This window comes from Balaenoptera borealis, assembly GCF_965194805.1.
Source record: "Balaenoptera borealis genome assembly, chromosome: 16".
Classification (NCBI taxonomy): Eukaryota; Metazoa; Chordata; class Mammalia; order Artiodactyla; family Balaenopteridae; genus Balaenoptera; species Balaenoptera borealis.
Window position 1 is genome coordinate 60,388,792 of NC_138872.1, and position 24,289 is coordinate 60,413,080.

A 24,289-nucleotide genomic window follows, 5' to 3' on the forward strand; every position below is an offset into this window, starting at 1 on the left:
CCTGATACAGTCATATTGTGACCATAAACTGGGGACCGTTGAGTCCATAATGTTAAAATCAACCAAGTCAAAAACGTATTCAACTTCTGAGTGGATTGCGTAGCTAATCCGTAAGTATAAGCAGTGTTACTGTTTCCAGCCCGACAACCTCCTGATGCCTTGCTGACAAGTGATGGGCTCGGAGAGGGCGGGGCGAATCGTGGGGAGGGTCTGCCCTCTGAGCCTCACTCCGTGGTGCTTGTGCGTTGCAGGTGGCAGAGATGCACGGGGAGCTGATCGAGTTCAATGAGCGCCTGCACCGGGCCCTGGTGGCCAAGGAAGCCCTCGTGTCCCAGATGAGGCAGGAGCTCATCGACCTTCGGGGGCCGGTAAGTGCTCCCACCTGGCAAGGCCCTGGCCTTGCCATTCTGCCCACACCGTCTGTCGGTCCCCCCAGCCTCTGCTGCTCACAACCGTGCTGTTATGTTTGTTCAATGTCAAGGGTATGGAAAAGTACAGACACTAAAAGAGGGAACATCCAGGTAGCTACCATCTAGATTTTACGTGCATTAGCCTTTAGCACATTTGCTTTCCTTTGGGTGGGAGGGGGTAAAGTAAATAAAATGCTACAGAATCTGTCAAAGTCCCCTTGGCACCATTTCATGCCCTGCACCCATAATCGATATTCTGAAATTGACATATAGCCTTCTCCTCCCTGTTTTTTTAGCTACTACATGGATAAATTTCCATAGAAATAAATAGTTTCGGTTTTGTGTAACTTTTACCTACGTGGTATACTTGTACATATCTGTTTGCCCCGTGTGTATGTGTGTTTATGTTTATTTAGTATTATGGTTTGAGGACCATCCCACATAGATCTAATAGAGGGTTTTAAACTGCAGCACTCTGGACACTTTGAGCCATTTAATTCTTTGTGGGGTGACTGTCCTGCGCATTGTAGGATGTTTAACAGCATCCCTGATTCCTACTCACTAGAGGCCAGTAGCACCCCACCCAGTCATGGCAACCAAAGATGTCTCCAGACATTGTCAAATATCCCCTGGGGGACAGAATCACCCCTGGTTGAGAACTCCTGACCTAGTTTGTTCACTTTCTTGATTCTTTAATTCTCTATTGAATGAAATACTACAATATTTTAAATCTGGTTGTGTTCATAAACATTTAGGTTGTTTCCAGTATTTTGCTACTGCAAATCATGTTGCTGAGAGCATCTTGTCCTTTTGTGCACATTTATAATAGCTTCTTCTTTGCTTTAAAACTTTCTTATGATGTCAAATGTTAAACACCCGAAGGTCGGCGGATGTGTGATGCAATCTCACGTAGCCATTGTTCAAATGAGCTATTGTCAGTCATGGTCAATCTTATTTCAAGTTACCAGTACCTGCTTTTCCCTTCCATATTGGTTTGAATCAAATACCAGGCAGTTTCATCTGTAGACATTTCAGTGTATAGCTATAAAAATGAAGAAAACAAATAGAGTATCATGGTCAGGCCTCCATTATCAATAATTCGTCTATACCAACGAATTTTGGTGTTCAAATTTCTTCTTGTCTCATAATTTTTTTAATAGTTTTTTTGAGTCATGGTGAGGAGTGACAGATCTGAATCTGTCTGCTGTGAAAGACTGGATTTTTTTTTTAAACGATTGAAAATTGTCAAAATTTGGACTCTTGACAAACCTTGTTACACCCATGCTAAACAGCCAAGTAGTATAAAAGGGTATGATCAGTGAAAAATAAATCTCCTTCCTATCCCAGGCCCTTTATTGTCCTGCCCAGAGGCAATAACAGTGATCCGTCCTGGGTTTGTCTTTCCAGAGATGAGCACTGCTTGAGTAAGCCACGCGCACACACCTACACATTTAACAACCAGTAGCGGCTCTATCCCCTGTTCTGTATATTACTTTCCTCCCACCTATCTATGTACCTTAGACATCATTTTATTGTACTTCGCGTGTAGACCTGCATCCTTCTTTTAAAGAGCTGCATTGTATTCCTTTGAACTGATAATACCAAGGTTTATCTAACCAGGCCCCCATTGATGGATATTGAGTTGCTTCCCATTTTTATTTTTACACCAGAGCTGTCAATAACATCCTTGTGAAATCCACATTTAGACTGGAAGGTTGTCTGGCAGCTCATGGGGCTCCGCTCAGCTGGGTGTGGACCCAGAGATCTCGTCGTGCAAGCTTCCGGGGTGCTGGGAGGACTAGCACCTTCTTCCATCCTCCCCCATCTGTTGCAGGAAAACCCTTCCTGAGCGCCAGCATCTGTCAGAGTTCCGACAGTGTGTCAGGCACACATGGGTCTTCACCTTCATTCTCTCGTTTGATTTTGAAGACAAGCCTGTGAGTCGAGTGGGATTAGCATCCTCTTTAATAAACATGGCAGTTGAGATGCGGAAGGGTTCAGGCCCCGCTGGACTTCTCATTATATTCCACCACGGTGCTGGGCCCCCAGCCCATCGGCTTTCTTCTGCTCCGGGTCCCTTGCTTCCTCCCTCTGTGGGGCCTTTGCTCCTGCTGTCCCCTCTGCCTGGAATAAGGCTCTGGGCCCAGGTAACTCACCCCTCAGTATCTACCCATCATCTCCTCAGGAAACCCGACCAGGTCAGATTTTCCGTGTTGAATGTGATGTTTATATGTATCTCTCCCTTCTTCTCTTGCTGTGATTTTACATTTATCTCTCACTAATCAGTATCTCCATGAGGTGCCCCTCCTTGAGGGCAAGTTCCATGTCTCTTTCTGCTCCCTTTGAATCCCATTGATTCACATAGTAGGTGCTCAATAAATATAAGTTGACTTATTGAGTGAATGAGGGAATGTCACAGGTAGTAAGTGGTGGAGTCCAGATTTTCCCTGGGCCCCTCTGACATGAAAGCCCATCTTCTCTCCTCCTGCCAGGCTCCCTCTTGCTTCCAGTCTGATTGCCCTTCAAGGCAGTGACATCCCTTTACCCAGAGGCAGCTCGAACCATCATCAGATCCTTTCCTGCAGGCAGGTTGTGATGGCCAGAAGTGAGGAGGAAGTAAAGCGGTCCTGAAGGCTGTTGGGAAGAGCTGGCCATTTGGGCATTGGCCCCAAGGGGACATCTTGACCTTGTTGTTACTGCCTCAGGCCCGCTCCAGTCATCTGCCCAGAGCCAGACAGACGGGGCAGAGGAGGGAGGCAGCCGCAAACTCAGCTTCAGTTCTGGAGCCCACGAGAGGCCTCTCTTGTGGGAGGCTGCCCTACCCCTTCGTTTCCACTTTCTGCTGACCCCGGACTAGACTTCCTCCCAGACCGCCAGAGTATTTGAGGACCTCACGGTCAGGACCGGGTCTGCCCTATTCAGAAACCCCGGTTTCCTCTTCCATCAGGTGGAGAGTAACGTGGCACTAGCCGCTTGGGCGGCTCCACGAGATGCTGCCGGTAAAGGTGCTTGGTGGCGGGCACGTGGTAGAGGCCCCGTTTTCATCTCTGAGTCCCCAGTGCCCAGCACCCTGCCTGGCACATCGTAGCTGCTCCGTAAATGTTTGCTAAGTGAGAACTTCGTTTTCGTAGAGCAGAGGATGACTCCATGCACCAAATAATAACTATTTTAAAAGATAGGTGCAGGGACACAGTTTCTTCTCAGTGGTGTCTTTTCATGATATTATAGACTTCTAAGAAGTCACTTATTTTAAGGAGAAGGGTTAAATCCTTATTTTAAGGATTAAGGGTTGAATTTTTTTCCTTTTCTTTTTTTGAATGTAAGTATTTTTAGGACTCTCTCCTCATTATTCCCCCCCCCACCCCACCCCCCGCCCCCGCCCCCGGTTAAGATGTGAATGAATGCTGTAGTTTTTATTTTATTTTTTTTTCTTTTTTACCTTTTAGCAGGATTTGATTACAGCCCTGAAAGTTCTCTGGGAGAACAGCTCCTATTTTGAATAATAAATGGAGACAGAGAAATAGAACCTTGTAAGATGGCGGGATGTAGAGGTCAATTACGGTCACAGCACAGGGAAAGCTGAAGGCAAAACAACTCGTTAAGTGCAAGTTTGTTCCCACAGGGGAAGCAAACTTGGTCTCACTTTATGTAATTGAAGTCGGATTCCTCTCTTTCCTGCCCCTTCTGTGGGTCTCTATTTCTTTGTCCCAAGTACCGTTTAAGTGGGTCACCTCCACTTAAGCAGAAAAGACGCCCTGCCTGGTGTGGCTTGAGGTCTGTAGAATCGCTTCCCTGATTCAAAGCACCAGCCCTGTTGGTTTGTCCTCCTGTCACCAGTCTCTCACCTGTCCCCTCCCTTGTCTATTTGGTGAGGGCCATGTACTATGTGCTTGGTGTTGGCGTGCATTTTTATCCTTTCCCCTCAGAACAACCCTGTATAGTATATAATGGACCTAATAAGGTCCATTTTTCAGCTTAGCAAACCGAGGCACAGAGAGGTCTCAGGACTCACCGTGAGGCACACAGCTCCACAGTTGCGCCACATTGCAGATCCAGGACCATCTCATTCTTTAACACCATGCTGTTTACTCTTCTGTTTTGTTTCCTTTTTCATTTCAAGCAAAATTTAGTGTCTGTTGTGCTCCAAGCACAACCCTCCTGGGGATTTGAAAGATTCAGATCCCTCTTTGGTGAAGCTCTCGCACATTCCACTCCGTGACTGCGTCTCCCCTTCCTTGTCTCCCCATCTCGCTTTGTACGTCAAAGTTGGTTGGGTTTTTTTTTTTTTTTTTCTTAACCTACTGATGATTTAATCTTGATATCAGACGGGCTCTTTGGAAATTTGGAATCTGGAGAAGGCAGAGTTTCGTAAGAGTAGAATAATGTTTCAAAGGGTGCAGGCAGGTGGTGCATATAAAAAAGGAGGGGGTGCTGTGATAAACCATCTTGAAAAAGGACGGTCAGTAGGCTTCTTTGCTGTAACACTTTCTGCCAGGTTGCCTCATGGCTGTCCATGAAGGGGAGCTCCGGCATGCTTTGTAGGCATTACTTCCCCAAGGACCATCTTTTCTAAGATATTTTTCAAGGGGTGCATTTAGGAAAGTTAGGGCCGAGTTATGTGTCATGTTCGTTACCCCACACACCAGCTACAGGGAGATCCCGGCAGCGCGGGGTTGTCCCATGAACCTGCCCTGGCCTGGGATTCACAGGGCCTGGAGGGGAGGAGGTGGCATTGCCTGGCCGTGGGGTGCACTGGGCCTGCCCCTGCTCTACGGGGGGTGAGTGGCCGGCCAGGCGTTCAGTCTTGGGTCCCACTGGCCTCCCACTGACTCCCCAGCTGGCTGGGGTCTCAGTCATCTGAACCCCAGGCACTTTGGGCCTCCTCCACACTGGCTCCCAGACAGCGGACTGCGCGGTTCTCTTGGATTCTCTGTGCTCTCTTTTGCTGTCTCTGTTTTTTAATCTCTTTGTTTCTTCTTCTGTCTCTTTGTGTCTCTCTCTCCCTGCTCCTCTTTGTTTCTCACTCTCTGCTCCTTTCTTTCTTGGTCTGCCTCTGCCTGTCTTTCCCTGTCTCTCTCTTTCACCTCCTGTGTGCGTGTTGGTTTCTCTGCCTCTGTCTGTCTGTCTCTCCCCGGTTCTGAGTCTGTCTCTGCCACTGTCTCAAGCTCTGTCTCTCCCCTCCCTCTTCCCTTCCCATTGTCTCTAGTTTCATAGACATTTACATCCCTCTGTGGCATGATGACGATGCTATTCGTTGCAATTGCCTTGAAAAACTGCAAATCCTTTCCGTTTCGGGTTCCCTGAAGTGGCTTACAGTAGAATCAGCTTCCACGAAAGTCTTTGCAGACCCTCCCTTCTTGCTTGCACCCCTCCTGAGCGCCTGCCTGGCCCTTAATCTGTTTCAGTGGCACTTTGTGCCCCAGCATCTGTCACTCTGTATTACCACTTTGTGTTGAATTTTTTTTTTTTAATCTGTGGATAGATGGCCGCCCTGTGACAGGGGCTGTGTTCATTTTCCTCTTCTCAGAGGCTGGCACACAGTCACTCAGGGAGCAGTTGCTGTCTGAGTCGGGCCACGCACCTGCAGTATCTATGGAAACACTGTTAACCACAGTATCTGATCATCCAGAAAGGTGCTGTCCTGGAGGCTGCTGGATGCCAGAGACTTCCCGTTAATCCTCGCTGCAAGCTGCATGGTGTTTCCATGGGCCACCTTCCCTCCGTTATAGAAATGACTGAGCTGGTGGGAGAGAAAGACGAGGAATTTAAAACTCAGGGGTGAGACAGATGGACAAAGCTCATCCCAAGTTTTGTAATAAGGTCTACTTTGAAATAAAATGCTTCCTGGGACTTTCTTGGTATCTTTAAAACCTTCCGAGGGAGGGATCTCATTTGAGGGCTGATGCTATTTAAGTCCAGAGCTTAAAAGAAATATATTTTTCAGCTGGGTGGCACTTGCCGAATGTCTAATGATCAAGCACCAAATTGTCTGCGGTCCCACAGCAGCTCTAAACAGCGCATTCCAAATTATAAGAGGCTTTTTAATTCGGCACTTGGACATCCGTGTTCTAATCGTTTACCGTCTTGAAGGAGATTATTTTTAAAAGTGCCATTTAAGAGAGGCTGCTAAAAATATGTCTCACATAGAGGCTTAAGTCAGAAATATTAGTTTTTGTCACAGAATCATCCGGAAAGATGCTTGCAGAACCCACTTTAAAGCGCTCAGTGCCAGAGAATAAAAGCCCCTCTTTGAGCCCAGTCACCCTTTTCTGTCGATGGGCAAATTGCCCGCCTGATCACATGTCCCTTGGCATTAATGCTGGACTCACAGGTCTGTCTGCCCCCATGTGCCCAGGTCTTGCCCCTGGTTTATGCCTGGTTCACTCATGGCTGTGGGTAGTTGGGTTCCTTTGGGGAGCCCTGAGGGGCTACAGTTTAGCATTTGGGTAGACAGAGCCTGGCTACCCAAGGCTTACGGGTGTGGAACTTTGAAATTACATTTCCAGTAAGATCAGAGTTTTGTGTCAATTGGCAGATGCAGTGCGTGCAAGCTTTGCCACAAGGCTGATCCCTTACTGATGCAAGTAGGAAGCACTGGCAAGGTACAGAGTCATCAAGACATGTGCACATTGGGCTCCTAATGACTTCAGCTGTGGGTTCAGGGAGGCATTTGCTGCCTGTCCGTCACTCGTGTTTTGTGAGGCTGTTTTGACACTGAGTGTGGGGCATGCTGCAGGGTTGTGGAGGACATGGGCTCCGCCCCAGAGAAGGTGGAGAGCAGAATATGTTTTGCCTGACTTGCGTCTCTCTGGTTTGACTGCATTGTGACTTGGCGTGGAGACAGGTAACTCAGAGACCTTTCCTGCCACTGACTCAGAAGAGGTAGAAGCCAGGTTTACAAAGCAACTCTTGCCCCCGATTTTGCCTGCTTGCTCACGTGGCCACGTGATCGCTCTGCTTAAGTTCGCTGCTCTCGGCCCCCCCACAGGCAGCGACAGTCAAGGAGCTCTTGGGGCTCCCAGGCCCTGTGCTCCCCTTCTATTAACCACTCCGTCCGTCCTGACAGGAGCTCGCTCTTTCTTCTTTTGTTTTCATCTGACCCAGGAACTCGGAGTTGGATGAGCTGAAATCCTGAGCTCATGACCCACACCTACTATAGGTGCAAACAAGGCCTGCTCTTCTGTATTTAATATGGTAGCCCTGATCTCACTCTTTGCCTCTGTGGAAGCTGCTCCCAGACTACCCTCACCGCTCCTGCGGGTTCAACCTCAAGACTTTGGGTTGCTTGGCTCCTAACCTCTGTGTATTTTATTGGCGTGTAGGTGTCTCAATCTTATGTTGTTAGCCTGGAAAAGCTGTTCTTGAGGCTCAAGCAGCCATGTGGCCTGGGCTTGGACCTCTGTCCCATGCTGTCAGACTGTGGTGCTGTCCTTGACGCATGTCATTTTTGTCATCCTCAAAATGTAGACTCTCCAGCCTCTTCCATCCTGTTTCCACTGTGCCTTGTCAGTCCTACTGACTAAGACATGTCCATCTAAATCCTAATTTAATTGATTCCATTTCTGCTAAATTAACACACACTGTATTTCCAAGGATACGTAATAACCACGTGATTATACTTGTATAAACCCTCTAAATATATTATATGTGCTTTTTTCTTAATAAATGTCTTTCTCCACAATAACAGAGTTCCCGTCTGATTAGTCCTCCTCCCCCACCAACTGCATGTGACTCACACTTTTGTTTTAAAGATTTCTTCCTATTTTTAATAATATTAAAAAAAAAAACAACGGCCCATCTCTTCTTCTTTCGCTCCTGGTCCATCATTAACTTGGGGCTGCCAAAGTGGAGAGTGGCACCTGGGCATCAGAGGGATCTTACAGTTTGTTCTGGAAGCGTTCCCAATCTCCTTGAAGTGGATTTATGTAATCTTCCAGCGGAAATAAATGCTGTTTTTACTGTGTGTGTCATGGAGGTTGATTCCCTGGTCAGCTGGTTTGTGGGATCCAGAGCCGATTGTGCCTAGATCTGTTGTTGTCTTCTTTTCTGGGAAACCAAGCCAAACCATTGGCTGCCTGTTCTTTTGAAAATGACCTCTTCCTGAGGGATGGGTACCATCTTGGAATTGCCTGTGGGGTCCCTGAGCCTTCCTGCCCATTGGATCTGCAGAGCTGCTGCTCTTGTTTCTGAGGAAAAGGATTTTGCTGACCAGGGTTCAAGTTGTGTTCTCCCAGATACACAAAACCTCTGGGCCTTATCCACACCGAAGTGGGTGGCCGTGTTTTGAGATGTGATGGGTGTTGCCAACCAGGTGTTTGAGATCTGACTTTGACAAGGCTTTTGATAAAGTCAGAAAAACCTTGTGTCCACTCAGATTTGTTCTTTTTTTTTTCTGTCCCAGGGTGTCATGGCCTTTGCCAGCATGAGAGCATGTGCCTCCAATGAGAATCACCTCCTTCCCCTGTTACAGCGAGACTCACAGCCAGCTGTGGCTCCCGGTGCCTCCGTACATGCAGATCTTTTTTTGGCCTTTTTTTTTTCTATTGAAGTAGAGTTGATTTACAGTATTGTGTTAGTTTCAGGTGTACAGCAGTGTGATTCAGTTGTATATATTCTTTTTCAGATTCTTTTCCATTGTAGGTTATTACAAGGTATTGAGTATAGTTCCCTGTGCTATGTAGTAGGTCCTTGTTGCTTATCTATTTTATATATAGTATTAGCCTTGTTTTAGAAAGAATCTGGCAGATGCTGCAGCAGGACCTGAGTCTGGCCTTGTCCTCGCCTCTCGCTCTTGGGCCATGGAATCCTGCCCCTCACCTTTGCTTGTGCCCTTCTACTTGCATTGCCTTGCTTCTCTGCCTTTTGTCTTTCAGAAAACATGCTTTAAATTTTTTTTTATTACACAAATAATATAAGAATCTATTTTTGAAAGAAATTAAGTACTATACAACTGAAGAGAGTATAAAATACAAGTGTCCCTCTCCCAGAGATCCTTACTCTAAGAGTTTGGGTATGTGTTGCTTTCTCCTTTCTTCCCACCCTTCCAGATCTTCCCCACCCTTCAAAATCCAGCTCATTCTAAAGCCCTCAGTGGCCTGGTCAGTACTGAGTTGTTTCTATTTTTAACTTCTTATGAATTCCTGTAATCCTTTTCCCCCTCTGAACCACCCATTTTGTCTACTTTTCTTATGTTGTCCTTTGTTTACTTATTAATGAATTTGTTCTGTTGACTTATACCCAGTTGATTTTTTTCTGCCACTGGACAGAAGTTTGTTGTCCAGTGGAGGACACACAGAGACATGTTACCACGTAATTGCAGTGGAGTATGAGGAGGGTCTGGCAGAGGGCAGGCTCTTGATACGTATTTGTTGAATGACTGAAGTAACAAACAAATAAGAGAATTATGTAGAATCAGGTGTAATGGTGGCACAGTGTTGGGTTAATTAACTGCTGGGGTTGTCCTGGAAGGCTTCAGAGAGGAGAGGTTTGACTTGGGTTTTGAAGGATGAGTAGAACTTGGTCGGGAAGATGGGCCTATCAGGCGGGGGGACTGGTGGTGTAAATCAGTGTGGTGCGTTCATGGATATTATCATCCACTAGTTTCATGGGTGTATGTTTTGGCTTCTCCATCAGATAATGAAGTCCTTAAATGTGGGAGTGACATTTACACTCTTACCTTCAATGGGTAACATTTATTAAGCACTTTTTATATACCAAATCTTTCCCCAAGTGTTTTACATGTAGTAGCAAGCCCATGAAGTAGATATTACTGATTCCATTTTAGAGATAAGGAAACTAAGGCACAAGTAAGATAGATAATGTCCCCAAGTCCTTAGGACTAGTAAGTGTGGAGCTGGTAGGTCTTACTTTTTGAGTCTTCATGTCCGCATCCCTAAATGGGGTGATGCCCACAAGAGGGAGTTGTATGAGGTTTGAATTAAATGAGATAATACGTCTAAATCATCCAAAGTCGGGGCCAAATATCAGCTTATCATAACCTTGAATAAAGTAGCACCTCCACCCCCTGCTTTATTTTTCTTCATGGCATTTATCACTGCTTGGCATAGAGCTGTTGATTTGCTGTCTCCCTTTGTCTGTTGTATATTTGACTGTGTCCCCAGTACCTGGTAAAGAGTATTAAATATTTGTGGCATAAATGAATGAATATTAGTTCTCACTTCCCACCATAGCACCCTGACTATGGATGCTCAGAAAATACTTGATAGGGCTTCCCTGGTGGCTCAGTGGTTAAGAATCCGCCTGCCAGTGCAGGGGACACGGGTTCGAGCCCTGGTCTGGGAAGATCCCACATGCCGTGGAGCAACTAAGCCCGTGTGCCACAACTACTGAGCCTGCACTCTAGAGCCTGTGAGCCACAACTACTGAGCCCACGTGCCACAGCTACTGAAGCCCACACGTCTAGAGCCCGTGCTCCACAACAAGAGAAGCCACCACAATGAGGTGCCCGCGCACCGCAACAAAGAGTAGCCCCCGCTCGCCGCAACAAGAGAAAGCCCGTGTGCAGCAATGAAGACCCAACACAGCCAAAAATAAATAAATAAAATTATTTAAAAAAAAAAAAGAAAGAAAATACTTGATGAATTTGACTGAAGCGAAACATTCTATGCCAGTTCCCTACACCGACAAGGGACCATGGATTTATATGTCACCAGATGATCAACATTGCTGTTTTCATTTTTTATTTGCTGTCATGTTCAGGGAACTATCATATGTCTCCCACCCCGATTTCCGTGATGTCTCAGTTTAAGCGTTACCAATTTGAGTATGAAATTATCCATCAGTCACAGAGAGAATTTGTGTTGTCCTAACCGGGGAAACTGTTGATGGAACAGCGAGGGCTGGCTGGAGGAGGCTTGCCCCCTCTGCCCCGGGCCCCCATCTGGAATATCACTTCTCCCCCTGGACAGCCGTCCGATCTTGCCCATCCCCAGGATCCAGGATGATACCACGTTTATCTATTCACTGCATAAATAATGCAGTAGCATGCTCCATGTGTCGGGGGCTGACCTGGGCACCAGTGATGCAGAGAACGGACTGTTCCCTGGGCCCTCCTAGTCAGCAGTGTGGTGGAGGAGACACTCACGTGAGCTGAGCTGAGCTGATGGCATCCAGGCCCTCGCCAGAGCCCGTAAGCTACGAGTATCTATTCTGGGGTATCTAGACCCCAGCTCCGCAGAAGGAGAAGCTCTGCAGTGGGGTCGGGGCCCCCCCTCATTGCCTCGGGTGATTCTAACGCAGATGGTGTTGAGAACCACTGACACCTAGAATTTAATAGAGTTTTGGTTTCATTGGATTCAGTTTGCCTTCTCTATATAGCAGGTGTAGTTGGTTTTCTATTTGCTAGGGTGATTTCCTTTTTTTTTTTTTAATTTTATTTATTTATTTACTTATGGTTGTGTTGGGTCTTCGTTTCTGTGCGAGGGCTTTCTCTGGTTGTGCCAAGCGGGGGCCACTCTTCATCGTGGTGCACGGACCTCTCACTATCGCGGCCTCTCTTGTTGCGGAGCACAGGCTCCAGACGCGCAAGCTCAGTAATTGTGGCTCACGGGCCCAGCTGCTCCGCGGTATGTGGGATCTTCCCAGACCAGGGCTCGAACCCGTGTCCCCTGCATTGGCAGGCAGATTCTCAACCACTGCGCCACCAGGGAAGCCCAAGAGTGATTTCCTTTTGAGTAAGTTTTATAACTAAAAAAGGTGAGTTGATTTAAAAAATAGCATTAATAAACAATAGTGCAGGTAGTACGCGAATGTGGCAAATATCACGACCGTGCCTTGTGATTGGCTGATGTGTGGGAAGTACTCCTCTTTGTTTTATCACAGGATCAAAGTTTTAAGTCCCCTTATTTTGGTTCCCCTAGCATCACTGGGACGGATTGGGCAGTATGCCAGCGATTCATGAAGGGGTAACACAGAAACAGTGAACAAAACTCATCATTATACTTGTTTAGGGACTCTGCTAGTTGTCTATTTCTGCATAACAAATTGTCCCAAAACGTAGAGGCAGAAACAACATTTTGAAATAGCAACATTTACGATCTTATGGTTTCAGGAATCCATGTGGTTTAGATGGTTCTTTCTCTGGGTCGGGGCCACAGACATCTCAGGCCTGATGGGGGAAGGGTCTGTTTCCATACTCACCCGTGTGCTTGTTGGCAGGACTCAGTTTCTCAGGGGCTCTTAGACTGAGGGCCTTAGTTCCTCCCGGGCTGTTGGCTGGAGGCCGTTTCTCACCACCCTGGTTCGTCATAGCCACTTGCTTCATCGAAGTGAGCGAGCCAGGAAAACATGAGAGAGACCAGCAAGATGGAAGTCGCGGTCTTTTATAACCTAACCTCAGAACTGGTTTCCCATCACTTCTGCCTTCGTCTGTTGGTTAGAAGTGAGTCAGTAGGGCCCACCCACCCTCAGGGAAAGGGATGACACAGGGCACGAATGCCAGGACGGGGGCCACCGGGACATATGTTAGGAGGCTGCCTAGCATGGGACTACGCTGAAGACACCCACTAATCCACATCCCTGTCACCTTGAGGGGCACCCGTGGGAGAGCGTTCTTGCAGGTCCTAACGCCAGGAGAAGCTGTGCTTCCTCTCAGCATTCACTGTTTGTTTTTTGTTTGTTTGTTTGTTTGTTTGTTTGTGGACACAGTGAATCTTGTAACTAGTTTTGTTTCACTCTTTGGTCAAGAGGCATTTGAGTCAAAATTACTGCTGCTTTTTGATTATAGGGAAATGATTGTATAGAAATTTATGATCTGGAAATTCTGTGGCAGGACTTTCTGCATACTGACGTTCTCTGGTCTGGTCTTCCGTAGTAGTTCTGTTTTATTTCTTTCATCGCTCTCCTCCATTCTTTTTGTATTATTATACTGAATTGTATATATTCTTACATGTCTCTGCTTTCACATGTCTTGGGGTTCGGGGAACTTGGTATTTGTTAGTTTTGCTGTTTCAGGGTGGACTCTTGGTTTCTGAGGTACAGAGGGACCAACACCTCCGTCTTCCTAGTGCCCGGGGTTTCCAACCAAGAGTGTGTGGGCAAGGCTGGCAGTGAAAGCCCTGAGTCACCTGGTTGCGGGGCGGGGTGGGTCACAACTCCTCAGAACTTGAGCGACAATGGCCAGGTCTGTGTTCTCCAGGCCTACACGTGCCTCTCTGCTTCAGTAACAGCATGGTTTGGCACAAGGCCCTTCACCTCTTTGAGCCTCAGTTTTCCCATCTGTAAAATGGGGTGTGGTAGATTGGTCAGGGTGGGCTGGGTTATGCTGCAGTAACAAAGAACTCCAAAATGCCACTATAGAAAACAATGGTTTCTGTCTCATCCGTGTTGCATGTCCTTCACCGGCTTGCTGGCCCTCCGCTGCATGCTGTCATCATTCTCACACCCAGACCCAGGCTGTGGTAGGGGGACGAAACAGCCTGGCCGAGCACACACTCTCTCTTCCACCTGGGTATGAGACACATCACTTTTCTCTTATTTCATTGTCAAAGCAAGTCCCCTGGACGCAGGTCATTGCAGGTGAGTGAGGACACGCAGTCCTACCAGGCACCTAGAAAGAGCAGAGTTATTTGTGGCTGGCCCTGGTGACTTCCAGAGGTGGCCGCTTACTTGCCTCCTAGGGTGGTGATGGGACCTCAGTCAGATAATCTCTGCAGAGCTTTTGGTGCCTGGTGCCTGGGTAGCACTCACTGAACCGTGATACTGGTGGTAGTTACGGTGGCTCTGATGGCGATGCTCATTAGAGAAGTAAAGCTTGTCTAGGGGCCCACAGTTTGCAGACCTCCGTCTGATTGATGTATCCATTCAGTCCATGTATGTGGAGTTTCTCAGTTTCCCGAGTTCCACGTACTATGCTTTGAACCAGAGATCAAAGACAAGATCGACATGGTCTGTGTCCTGAAGTAGCTCCAGTCTCTCCTTGGCAGCAAGGATTGAAGGCTTTCCTTTGGGTTTTTCTTTTGAGGGCTTGACCTTCCTAGGAAAACATATGGAATAAAATAAAATAAATGCCACACCTGGAAGGGATCATCGTTTCTGTATCAGTTAGGATGCTTTCAGTGGCAGAAACAGAGGACCCAAGCCACAGTGGCATCAGCAGAGCAAGGAATTTGTTACATTAGGCAACTGAAAAGTTCAGAGCTGGATGAGCCGTGGTCCCATCTTCTCAGTAATCATCAAGAGAAAGAACGAGACTGTCCACCGTAGCCAGCAAAATCCCCAGGCTTCACTCTGATTGAACCAGCTTGAACCAGTCATGTGGCCACAAGGACAGGATATGCTGACTGATCTGTGTTATTTGGTGCTCACCCTTGGATCAAGGCTGGGTAGGGTTTGTTCCACACAGATCTCTTGGTGGGGTGGCTTCCCGGGAGGGGAGTGGGTGCTGGGCAGCAAACAGCCACAGTCCACCGCTTTATCCTGCCTTTTCCTTTCCTTGGGGAGGAAATGGAAGCTCAGAGCAGGGAAATGGCTTGCCTGCTGCCACTCAGCATGTTAGAAACACAGCAGGGACCAGGCTGTGGGTCTAGGACTGTATTCTTGCTGCTTTGACTCGGTTCCAAAAGCATCTTCTTGGGAAGTCATCAATTTCGAAGGGGACTGGGGACACATCGCACTTTGGGAGATGTAATTATAAAACAGATGTTAAATTGCACTGTCCCTGGCATCTTTAATGGGCAGAACTTCATTATTTATTGCTTGTTGATAAAAGACAGATTGAAAATTAGACAGATTTCTCCCTGGCAGGACTGGTTGTCGTGTCTGATCTCTGCGGGGAGAGGTCTGGGGCTCTAACTGAGGGTGTTGGTGATGGGCTTCCTAAGTCAGCAGTGGCAGCAAGTGGCGGCTGCCCAGCCATGCTGAGGCCATTACTTAGGCTGGTTTTGGGAGGCACTGGTGTGTGTGTGCGGCAGGGCTGTTAACTTTGACGTGTGAGTATTTCTGGAAGGTGCTCTTTTGGAGTTACTGCTGGTGTTCATCGCTGAACATCACACGGCAGCTTGTCTGGGTGCTGGTTCAGGAGTGGGCCTTTTTAGTGCTCGAGGACAAGACCTCAGCTTTAAGAATTCTTTCTCCCTTTCTGCCATCAAGGCCATCACCTTTTACTGTCGCACAGCGGAACCCCTAAGGCTGACCAGCTGCCCGAGCTGTTCTGTGGAATCGATTGACCCAACCATCCTCCCACCCATCTGGTGTTTCCGAGAGCCGATAGCACAGTGGATTGGGTTGGGTGAGTGAATGTAGGAAATAGTTTGCACCTGTAGTCAGCATGTTCCTCACGGAAGATCATGTCTTCCAGCCATTTCCTACCCCCGGCCTCTGACATGACCTTCCCTGCCTGTGTGTAGCACCCTGACCCGACCTTATTCATGACTTCAGGAGATGCTTGCTGAGTGCCTTCTCTGTACCCAGCCCTGGGATACAGTACACCAGACTCTATCTGCATTATTTCACTTAATCCATAATAAGCCTAGCAGGGAAGTATTACTTGCCTGCTTTATACCTGAGGAGAGTGAGGCTTGGAGAGGTCAGGGGCCTTGGTTGGGATGGCACAGTAAGCGTGCAAGCCCAGACCTGTCAAATCCCAAAGCCGTGTTCTTTCACTGCATGTTACAGCCCATTGTGGACTCTCCACCCCACACCTGAGTCCACTCCTGGCTCTGGCACTTACAGCCCTGTGCCCTTGAGCAGGTTAAGTCAACTCTCTGAGTGTCTGTTTCCTCATCTATAAAATGAGCATGATAATAGTATCAACCCCTCAGGGTAATGACGCATTTAAAATGTATAACCCAGGGCCTGGCACCGAGCACGGGATCAATAAATGTAACAAGTCACCACAAGCTTGGTGGCTTAAAACAACACACATTTATTCTCTCACGGTTGTGGAAGCCAGAAGTCTGAAATCAAAGTGTGGACACCGGCAGGGCCAGGTATGATCTGGAGATTACAGGGGAAGAGCCTTCCTGCCTCTTCTAGCTTCTAGCGGGCCTGAGCATTCCTTGGCTTGTGGCCACATCATTCCAATCTCCGCCTCTGTCTTCACATGGCCTTCTCCTGCTTCTCTCTGTGTGTCTCTTCTAAGGACACTTGTCATTGGGTTTTAGGGCCCACCCGGATAATCCAGGATGATCTCATCTCGAGATCTTTAACCTAGTTACGTCTGCAAAATTGTTTTTCCAAATAAAGTCACATTTACCGGTTCTGGGCCTTAAGATATGGACATACCACTTGAGGGGCCACCATTCAAGTCATTACAGCTGCTATTATTTTTAAAAAATGTTTTGGAAGGCACATGTATTACATGAATACATTCTGAATGTAAATATTCAGACATTATGTTAAAATCTCTTTGTCAGTCACCCTCAGGTCCATTCCCCTCCCCAGAGGCCACCGTCCTGGTGAGTTTGGTGCTTATCCTTCCAGACCTTTCTGTTAGGATAGAAAGATAGATGTCATCACGGATTATTACCCTGCTGCCAGGCCCCATGATAAGTCCTGGGTGTCCGAGGTGGGTGAAAGCACAGCCTGGTGCCCGGTCAGCTTGCAGGTGTCTAGGGAAGTAGGGAGTAAACCAGTGATCTCCATGCACGTGAGAGGGGCCGTAACAGCCACACGCACAAAGTGCCGTGGGGACACCACGGGGCAGCCTTCAGCTCTCTTTGTAAAAGAGGAACATCAGGTTCTAAAGGCTTTGCTGAGTGGAGGCACCTCAGCCTTGTAGGATTTGAAAGATGCCAACCTTGAAAGGCACAAGTCTGGGGAACTGGGTGAGGAAGGAACCTGGAGTGGACATGGCCGGTGGCAGGAGTGTATCCAGAGCTCCTGGAGGCTGTGCCTGGGGACTGTCCTACTTGGGGAACTGGAGGTTTTCTCCAGGGTGGTGGGTTTCAAGCTGTGTCCCATGGGGCTCCAGACCTCTGAGAAGAGGACACAGGGGCTGGGGTGGGTGGGAGGAGGGCAGAGCCCTGGGCTCTCACCCAGCTTGGCCCCAGCAGCCCCTCTCCCTGCTGAGTGACGTGCCTGGGAGCTGTGCCCAGTGGCCCCCTCCCAGCATGGTCTCCAGCTGCCCCAAGCCTCAGGAGCAAACATGCAAACAAAGGAAAAGCCATGTGCTTTGGCTGACTGCCGTGTTGACAAATGGTGCTAATAGGTCTAGATGGACAAAAAAGACAGGATGAGATGCCTCTGGGTGACTTTTCAAAGTCACCTTTCTGGGTTTTCTCATGTAGAGGACACAGATGGTATCCATTGTGCTGGGAAGTGAGGCAGCCAGATGGACCGTGTCCTCCAGGACTGACCTGAGCCACGGTGGGTGTGGTGAGTGAGAGGCGCTCAGACCTTCCAGAAGCGTAAGATCCGCCTCCACGCCCAGCCCAGTGTACTTGGCCTTAGGAGGACTCCCGCTGGGCCTTCGTGTGCTGGGCTGCTCTGGGTGATGCAGCCATGGCTGCACTTGGAGCCCCGGCTCCCGGGCTCTCTTCCCTGCACTTGACATCAACTGTCTCACTTCTTTGTCAGGACAACCCTGCGAGGGAGGTGGAATTGCTGTATTTATTCTGCAGAGAAGGAAACAGAGGCACAGAGAGGTCGGGCCACTTGCCAGGCTCACAGCACTGGAAAGAGGGCCCCCAGGCGCTGGGCTCTGGCGTCCGTGCCCTGCGCCCTTGCTGCTGTGCTCTCCACCGCGTCCCCCAACCCGCGGCCGCCAGGGTGATGCCCTGCGGAGCAGCCAGGGCGCTGCCGCTAACGCTGGGCCTCTTGGCCAAACGTCAATCAATAAAAGTGGTTTGCTTACCCAGAAAATCGAAATCTTGAAAGTACAGGGAAGGGAAAACCCCCAGGTGCGTTTTCAGCCTGGGCCATATTCACAGACATGTGGAAATACAAGCTCAGTCTTAATAAGAGGGGAGTTGAAGGGTAAGAAATAAAATGGGAAGCTTTCTGTTCCAGCAGAGCGGACAGATCCAATAAAAGAGAGTAGCGTCTAGGTTTCTGTTGCTGATGTGTAGAAACCAAGTTGGCCGTTCAGTTTTCGGTGCCTTAGCACCGGCTGGGAGGGGCACTGGACTACATCAGTTCTCTTTGCTCCTTGTGGCACAGCTGGATGGGGCTAGAAATGCTGGGCTGAGGAGAACGCGGGCAGCCTGCCCGAGTGCCCGTTCTTGCTGGTGGGGCCGGTGCTGCTCTGCTCGGAGCAGCTGGTGGGCGGCCCTGTGCTGCCCCAGAGACAGATCAGGAGACATGGTGAATTCTCAGTAGTGGGAAATGGGTTCTGATTAAAAAACAACACCCGAGCTGAAGGCAAGGTCGCTAAAGTCTGGAGCTGGCCCGAGTTCCCCTTCTTGTTTTGTCCTCTTCCCGCAGGGAGGTGACAGGGAAGGTAAGAAATGGCAGCTGAGGACGATGTACTGTAACGGCACAGGCAGCGTGCTGGGCAGCTTATAAACAGGACGCTGCAGAGGTTGGGGTGGGTGAGTGCTGGCCCCGCTTTACAGAAGAGGAAACTGGGGCATACGTTTCACGGTTAGTAACTGGCAAAGCCCAGGTCTCCCTGACCTTTAGACACCAGCCCCTTCCTGCATGTTTCCCGAGGACCTGGGCAGCCAAAGGGAATCACTAAAGAACTTCCTGAGAAACTCACCCCTCCAACCCACCTCACGCACCTGAAGGTGAAACCTAGGGTGTGGCTCTCTTATTTGGAAGGGGTAGAAATTAAATCCACAGAAAGAACCCTGGGAGGAAGCATTCCAGAGTCATTTTGCTTTTATCTGCAAGTCAGCAGTGCCTGCTTATCTGCTGATGTAATCATCACACTTGTAATGGCAGAAATACAGTCCAGACGTGTCAGTAGCCGCAGGGAGCGCAGGTGTATACATGCTCTGACTGCCCGAGTGTCTTCATTTCCCGTTACAAGGAACAGATTCCTTCCCTCAGGAATTAGCCTGGATTCTCGTTTTGCACCCTTGTTTCTTTGGGGGGAGGCGGCATGTGTAGTAAAAAGAGCACAGCTCGGATTTCAGCCAAATTTGGGTTTGAATTCTTGCTGTGTCCATGGGCACATCGCAGAGCCTCTCTGAGCCTCTTGTAGAACATGGGACACGAAATCCTCACATTAAAAGGTTGCTGTGAGGATGATGTAAATGAATGTAAATAAGGGCCTGGATCCTTAAATGTCATTTCGTATCCCTCCCCCTCCATCCAGATCTGGGGCCTCTCTTTACGCTCAAGTACTGAAAGTCGTTTCACGAAGCTGTGAAGCTCAAACATTTGTTCCTCCCCCCCGAGAAGAAGGAAGTGTTTCCTTGAAATTACTGATGATTTTTCTACATCTGTTCAACCATCAACGACAGCAGAAGTTGGCAAACTTTTTCTGTAAATGGCCAGAGAGTAAATATTTTAGGTGCTGTGGGTTGTACTGTCTCTGTCACATGGACTGAACTTTGGGGATAGAGTGTGACAGCAGCCATAGGTGATACACACATGTCATACCAGCGTCACTGTGTTCCAGTGAAAATTTATTTACAAACGCAGGCTGGATTTGGCCTGTGGGCCATAGTTTGCCAACTGTTGATTTTGATTCTGGGGAGGTACTGGATTTGGGGACCAGGAATATAAAAATGAATGAGCCCCCCGCCCTGGAGGGTTTCCCGCAGCAGCACGCCTGCCTGTGCGAGCTCATGAGGGCTGTTCTGTTTGCAGGAAGACAGCATTTGGGGTAACAGGCCTGGAGGGGGGCCTTCTGTTGTCCTTCCGGCCTAGTGTCTCCAGCGCATCAACCCAGATAGACTCAGATCTGCTCCTGTCTGCAGTAATGAGCTCCGCAGACCTGCCACTTAAACCTCCTTGATACATCTTAATGCTGTTAAATGCTGCTCGGTGGTCCCTGGCTAATTTCTAAGTGACAGTTTCAGTTGTGTTTGCTGTGTATTTAAGGAAATCCTACATTCACTCTCCGCTTACACTGCAATCCTGGTGAGAGCAGTTTTGGATTCTAGAGTTTGCACAACTCTGCTTCTCCTTGGCATCTTCTGGTTGCTCTGTGCCTCCATTTCTCTGGCTGTTCAATGGGAGTTGAAGGTGAAATGAGGCAGTTTGTTGAGTGTTTTCTAAACTTCTTTCTTCTTAAGTAAATCATGCTTGTGTACCCTTTTCTTTAAAAGGAGCTCTGCCTTGGAAACTCGATATGAGAAATGGGTCAAAGTATAATAGAAGCTGCTCTTTTTTTTTTTGGCTGCATGGCATGCAGGATCTTAGTTCCCCGACCAGGGATCGAACCTGCGCCCCCTGCAGTGGAAGCGCAGAGTCTGAACCACTGGGCAGCCGGGGAAGTCCCTAGAAGCTCCTCTTGCTGAAGAAGGGCATTGGGGGAGGGAAGGCTCTGGCCACTAAGCCCTTGCAGCACCTACTAGAAACTTTGGAGATCTGTCAGGAGCAGGCATGACCCCCACTGTGGTGCGGGGCCATAGAAACCTGCAGTGGGGGGACCCAGCCACTCCTCAGCCCTGGGTGTCCTCATGTGTAGCAGGAGAGGGTTTAGATGAGTCAAATGCTCTCAGCTCCTTCTTAAGAAGCCTAAGTCTTTCGCTAGAGATTGGCTGAGAATTAATGACTGAAGAATAGCTTTCTATTAGTAATTACTAATACTTTCTATTAGTGATTACTTAATTAGTAATTAAGCCTAGAGAAACTGGAGACCCTTGTGGATTTGTACTTTCTTTACAGGTGAGGCTTAAAAAAATCTGTTGCTGAAAAGGCAATGGGCAGACGTTGGCAAATTATCTGGTGTGCCAAGTTGAGATGGCATCTGCATGTGTGTGTGTGCATATGGGTGTGTGTGTGTGTATGGGGTGTGTGCGTGTATGGGTGTGTGTGCATGTGTGTGTGTACATTGGTGTGGGTTTGCATATGGGTGTGTGTGTATGGGTGTGTGTGCATATGGGTGTGTGTGTATGGGTGTGTGTGCATGTATGGGTGTGTGCATATGGGTGTATGCGTATGGATGGGTATGTGCATACGGGTGTGTGTGCGTATGGGTATGCGTATGGGTGTGTGCGCACGTATGGGTGTGGGTGTGTGTGCGTATGGGTGTGTGCATATAGGTGTGTGTGTATGGGGGTGTGTGTGCATATGGCTGTGTGTGTGAGCGTGCATGTGGATGTGTGTTTGTCCGTATGAGTGTGTGTGTGTGTGCATGTGTGTGTGTATATTGGTGTGTGTGCATATGGGTGTGTGTGTATGGGTGTGTGTGCGTGTATGGGTGTGTGCATATGGGTGTGTGTGCGTGTATGGGTGTGTGCATATGGGTGTATGCGTATGGATGGGTATGTGCATACGGGTGTGTGTGCATATGGGTGTATGCGTATGGATGGGTATGTGCATACGGGTGTGTGTGCGTATGGGTATGCGTATGGGTGTGTGCGCACGTATGGGTGTGGGTGTGTGTGCGTATGGGTGTGTGCATATAGGTGTGTGTGTATGGGGGTGTGTGTGCATATGGCTGTGTGTGTGCGCGTGCATGTGGATGTGTGTTTGTCCGTATGAGTGTGTGTGTGTGCATGTGTGTGTGTATATTGGTGTGTGTGCATATGGGTGTGTGTGTATGGGTGTGTGTGCGTGTATGGGTGTGTGCATATGGGTGTGTGTGCGTGTATGGGTGTGTGCATATGGGTGTATGCGTATGGATGGGTATGTGCATACGGGTGTGTGTGCGTATGGGTATGCGTATGGGTGTGTGCGCACGTATGGGTATGGGTGTGTGTGCGTATGGATGTGTGCATATAGGTGTGTGCATATGGCTGTGTGTGTGCGCGTGCATGTGGATGTGTGTTTGTGCGTAGGAGTGTGTGTGTGTGTATGGGTGTGCGTGTTCGCTCAGCAGCCTCCTGGCTGTTCCCTCTTGCCTGCTGCCCAGAGTGACTTTTCAAACGGGGACTTGCGCAGTCTCTCCGTTGCTTAAATCCTTTTGGAGGCTTCCCTCTACCTGAGCAAAGACCAGAGCCATGCCGTCCTCCCGCAGGCCTCAGCTCCAGCTCCGGTCCCTCCAAACCTCTTTCCCGAATCGCCTTCCCAGACACCTTAGTTATCTTGATTCTTCTCCATGGACTTTTCACACTGTAATTGTGCTATCAGTTATTTCAAGACTGTCTCCCTGGATGGATTGTGTGCTCCATGGGCCCCAGGCCTTCATCTCCCCTGCTCCCTGCTGCCTCTCTGGTACCCAGAGTGTCTGGCCCGTAAGAGGAACCTAGTACGGATTTGCAGACTAAATGAGTAACAGTGTGTGCGTCTGTGTTGGAGCAGCTGGCCCTTCATGCGTGCGTGGGGACTGCTGGGTCCCAAACGCCTGTCTGTTCTGTCCAACATCCTTGAACTCTGCCCCTGAACGATGAGAGTAACTGCCACTTAGCAAGCCCTTTGTACGTACGTTGTCCATGCATCTTAATTGCTTGGAAACAAACTAGATGTCCATTCTTAGTAAATCAGATAATTTTCTCACGCCCCCTCCCTTCTCATCCCTGCCCTCCTCCAACCATCCCGTCCCCCATCTGTCTATTTGTTCATCTGTACATCTATCCATCCATTGGGAACATGCTCTGAGCAATCAGTATGTGCCTGATACCATCTGGGGTTCTGAGAATACTGTTCCCGAGACCCTCAAGAGTCTTTCTGGGAAAAGCAGACACATCAAAAACTAATTCACAGAAGTGTGCTAGCCTGCCTTTATGCAAACTTCCAGGGCTACTCAGAGGACTGAATTAAAGACTCTTTAAAGATCTTATTTGCCAGTTCGTTACTCCCAGTAGAGAGTCTCGGGCCTCAGCTGATGCCTCTAATTGTATATTTGTAAAACAAAGAACAAATTAACAGATAAACACACAACCCTGAAAGTGGTCCAGACCTGGCAGCAGCCTCCCTGAGGGGAGGAAAGCCCAGGCCTGCTTTGTGTTCAAAGCAGCAGCCCTGAGCCTGTTTGTCCTCTGGCCCGGCGACCAAGCTGGAGACAGAGCCGTGCATTTCACATGTTGTTCCTTCTTAAAAAGTGAGAAGAGAAAGCAAGGTGTTGGTGGGATGGGAAATAGTTGTCATTTCTGGCAGTGCAAAGTGAGAGCTAATTGCTGAAGAAAAGGCTATGTGAAAAGAGGGATGTGTGAGAAAGTGACTGGAAAACATAAATTATGGGTGTTTTTTCATGATTGGGACAAAGATTTGCTGTCCTGTATTGTCTGCCTTTTTGCCTTGTCTTTTGAGCAGTGAATCCGAGAGCCCTGTAATTAGAAGACAAGGAATATGGTTCTCTTCCTTTGGTTCCTCTTATCTCCAAACTAACTCATCCTTCTCATGCATGATGATTTCGAATTTGCTCCAGAGCAGTTTAAAACTTGATTGACACTTCCGTGGAAATGGAGCTTCCCTCATCATTCACTTGTTTCCTCAGTCACAAGTGCTCAGTCAGTGCCCACAACATGCCAGGGCCTGTGTGAACGACCTTTCGTGGAAGCTGCTGTCCCCACGCTCGCAGGGAGGGACCAATACAGAGTGTGGAATAATTGCAGCCTGAGCACCGGGAATGGTAGAGGGTGGCAGTGTGGAAGCTGCTTATTTCCGGTGATCAGGGAAGGTATCTCATAGGAGGTCATCTTTTAGCTGAATCTGAAAAGATGTGAAAAGAGCCAGCCGTACAAAGAGGCTGGGGGAAGAAAGGAGGGAAGCATGACTTGCGATAATACATCCTTCACAGTATTTATTTGAGGATTAATAATGTGCGAATACATTGGCGCATAGTAGATGCTCAATGCACATTGGCCCCCCTCTGCCCGCCATCTTTGTTGCTTTCTAGCAGGGCCTTCAGAGAGCCATGTGAC

General features: G+C 48.5%; 1 protein-coding gene across 16 annotated transcripts in view; it reads left to right on the plus strand.

Moving 5' to 3' along the window:
• SNX29 (sorting nexin 29) overlaps nt 1-24,289 on the plus strand; it is a 557,079-nt gene that overhangs the window by 344,122 nt on the left and 188,668 nt on the right. For all 16 annotated transcript variants that reach the window (XR_014235418.1, XR_014235419.1, XR_014235420.1 and 13 more), the window contains one exon: nt 252-368. Coding sequence is in view for 9 of the 16 variants with exons in the window: in XM_082359262.1 (XP_082215388.1) it covers nt 252-368 (117 nt within the window). In the remaining 7 variants the exon portion in view is untranslated. The remainder of the gene's footprint in view (nt 1-251; nt 369-24,289) is intronic.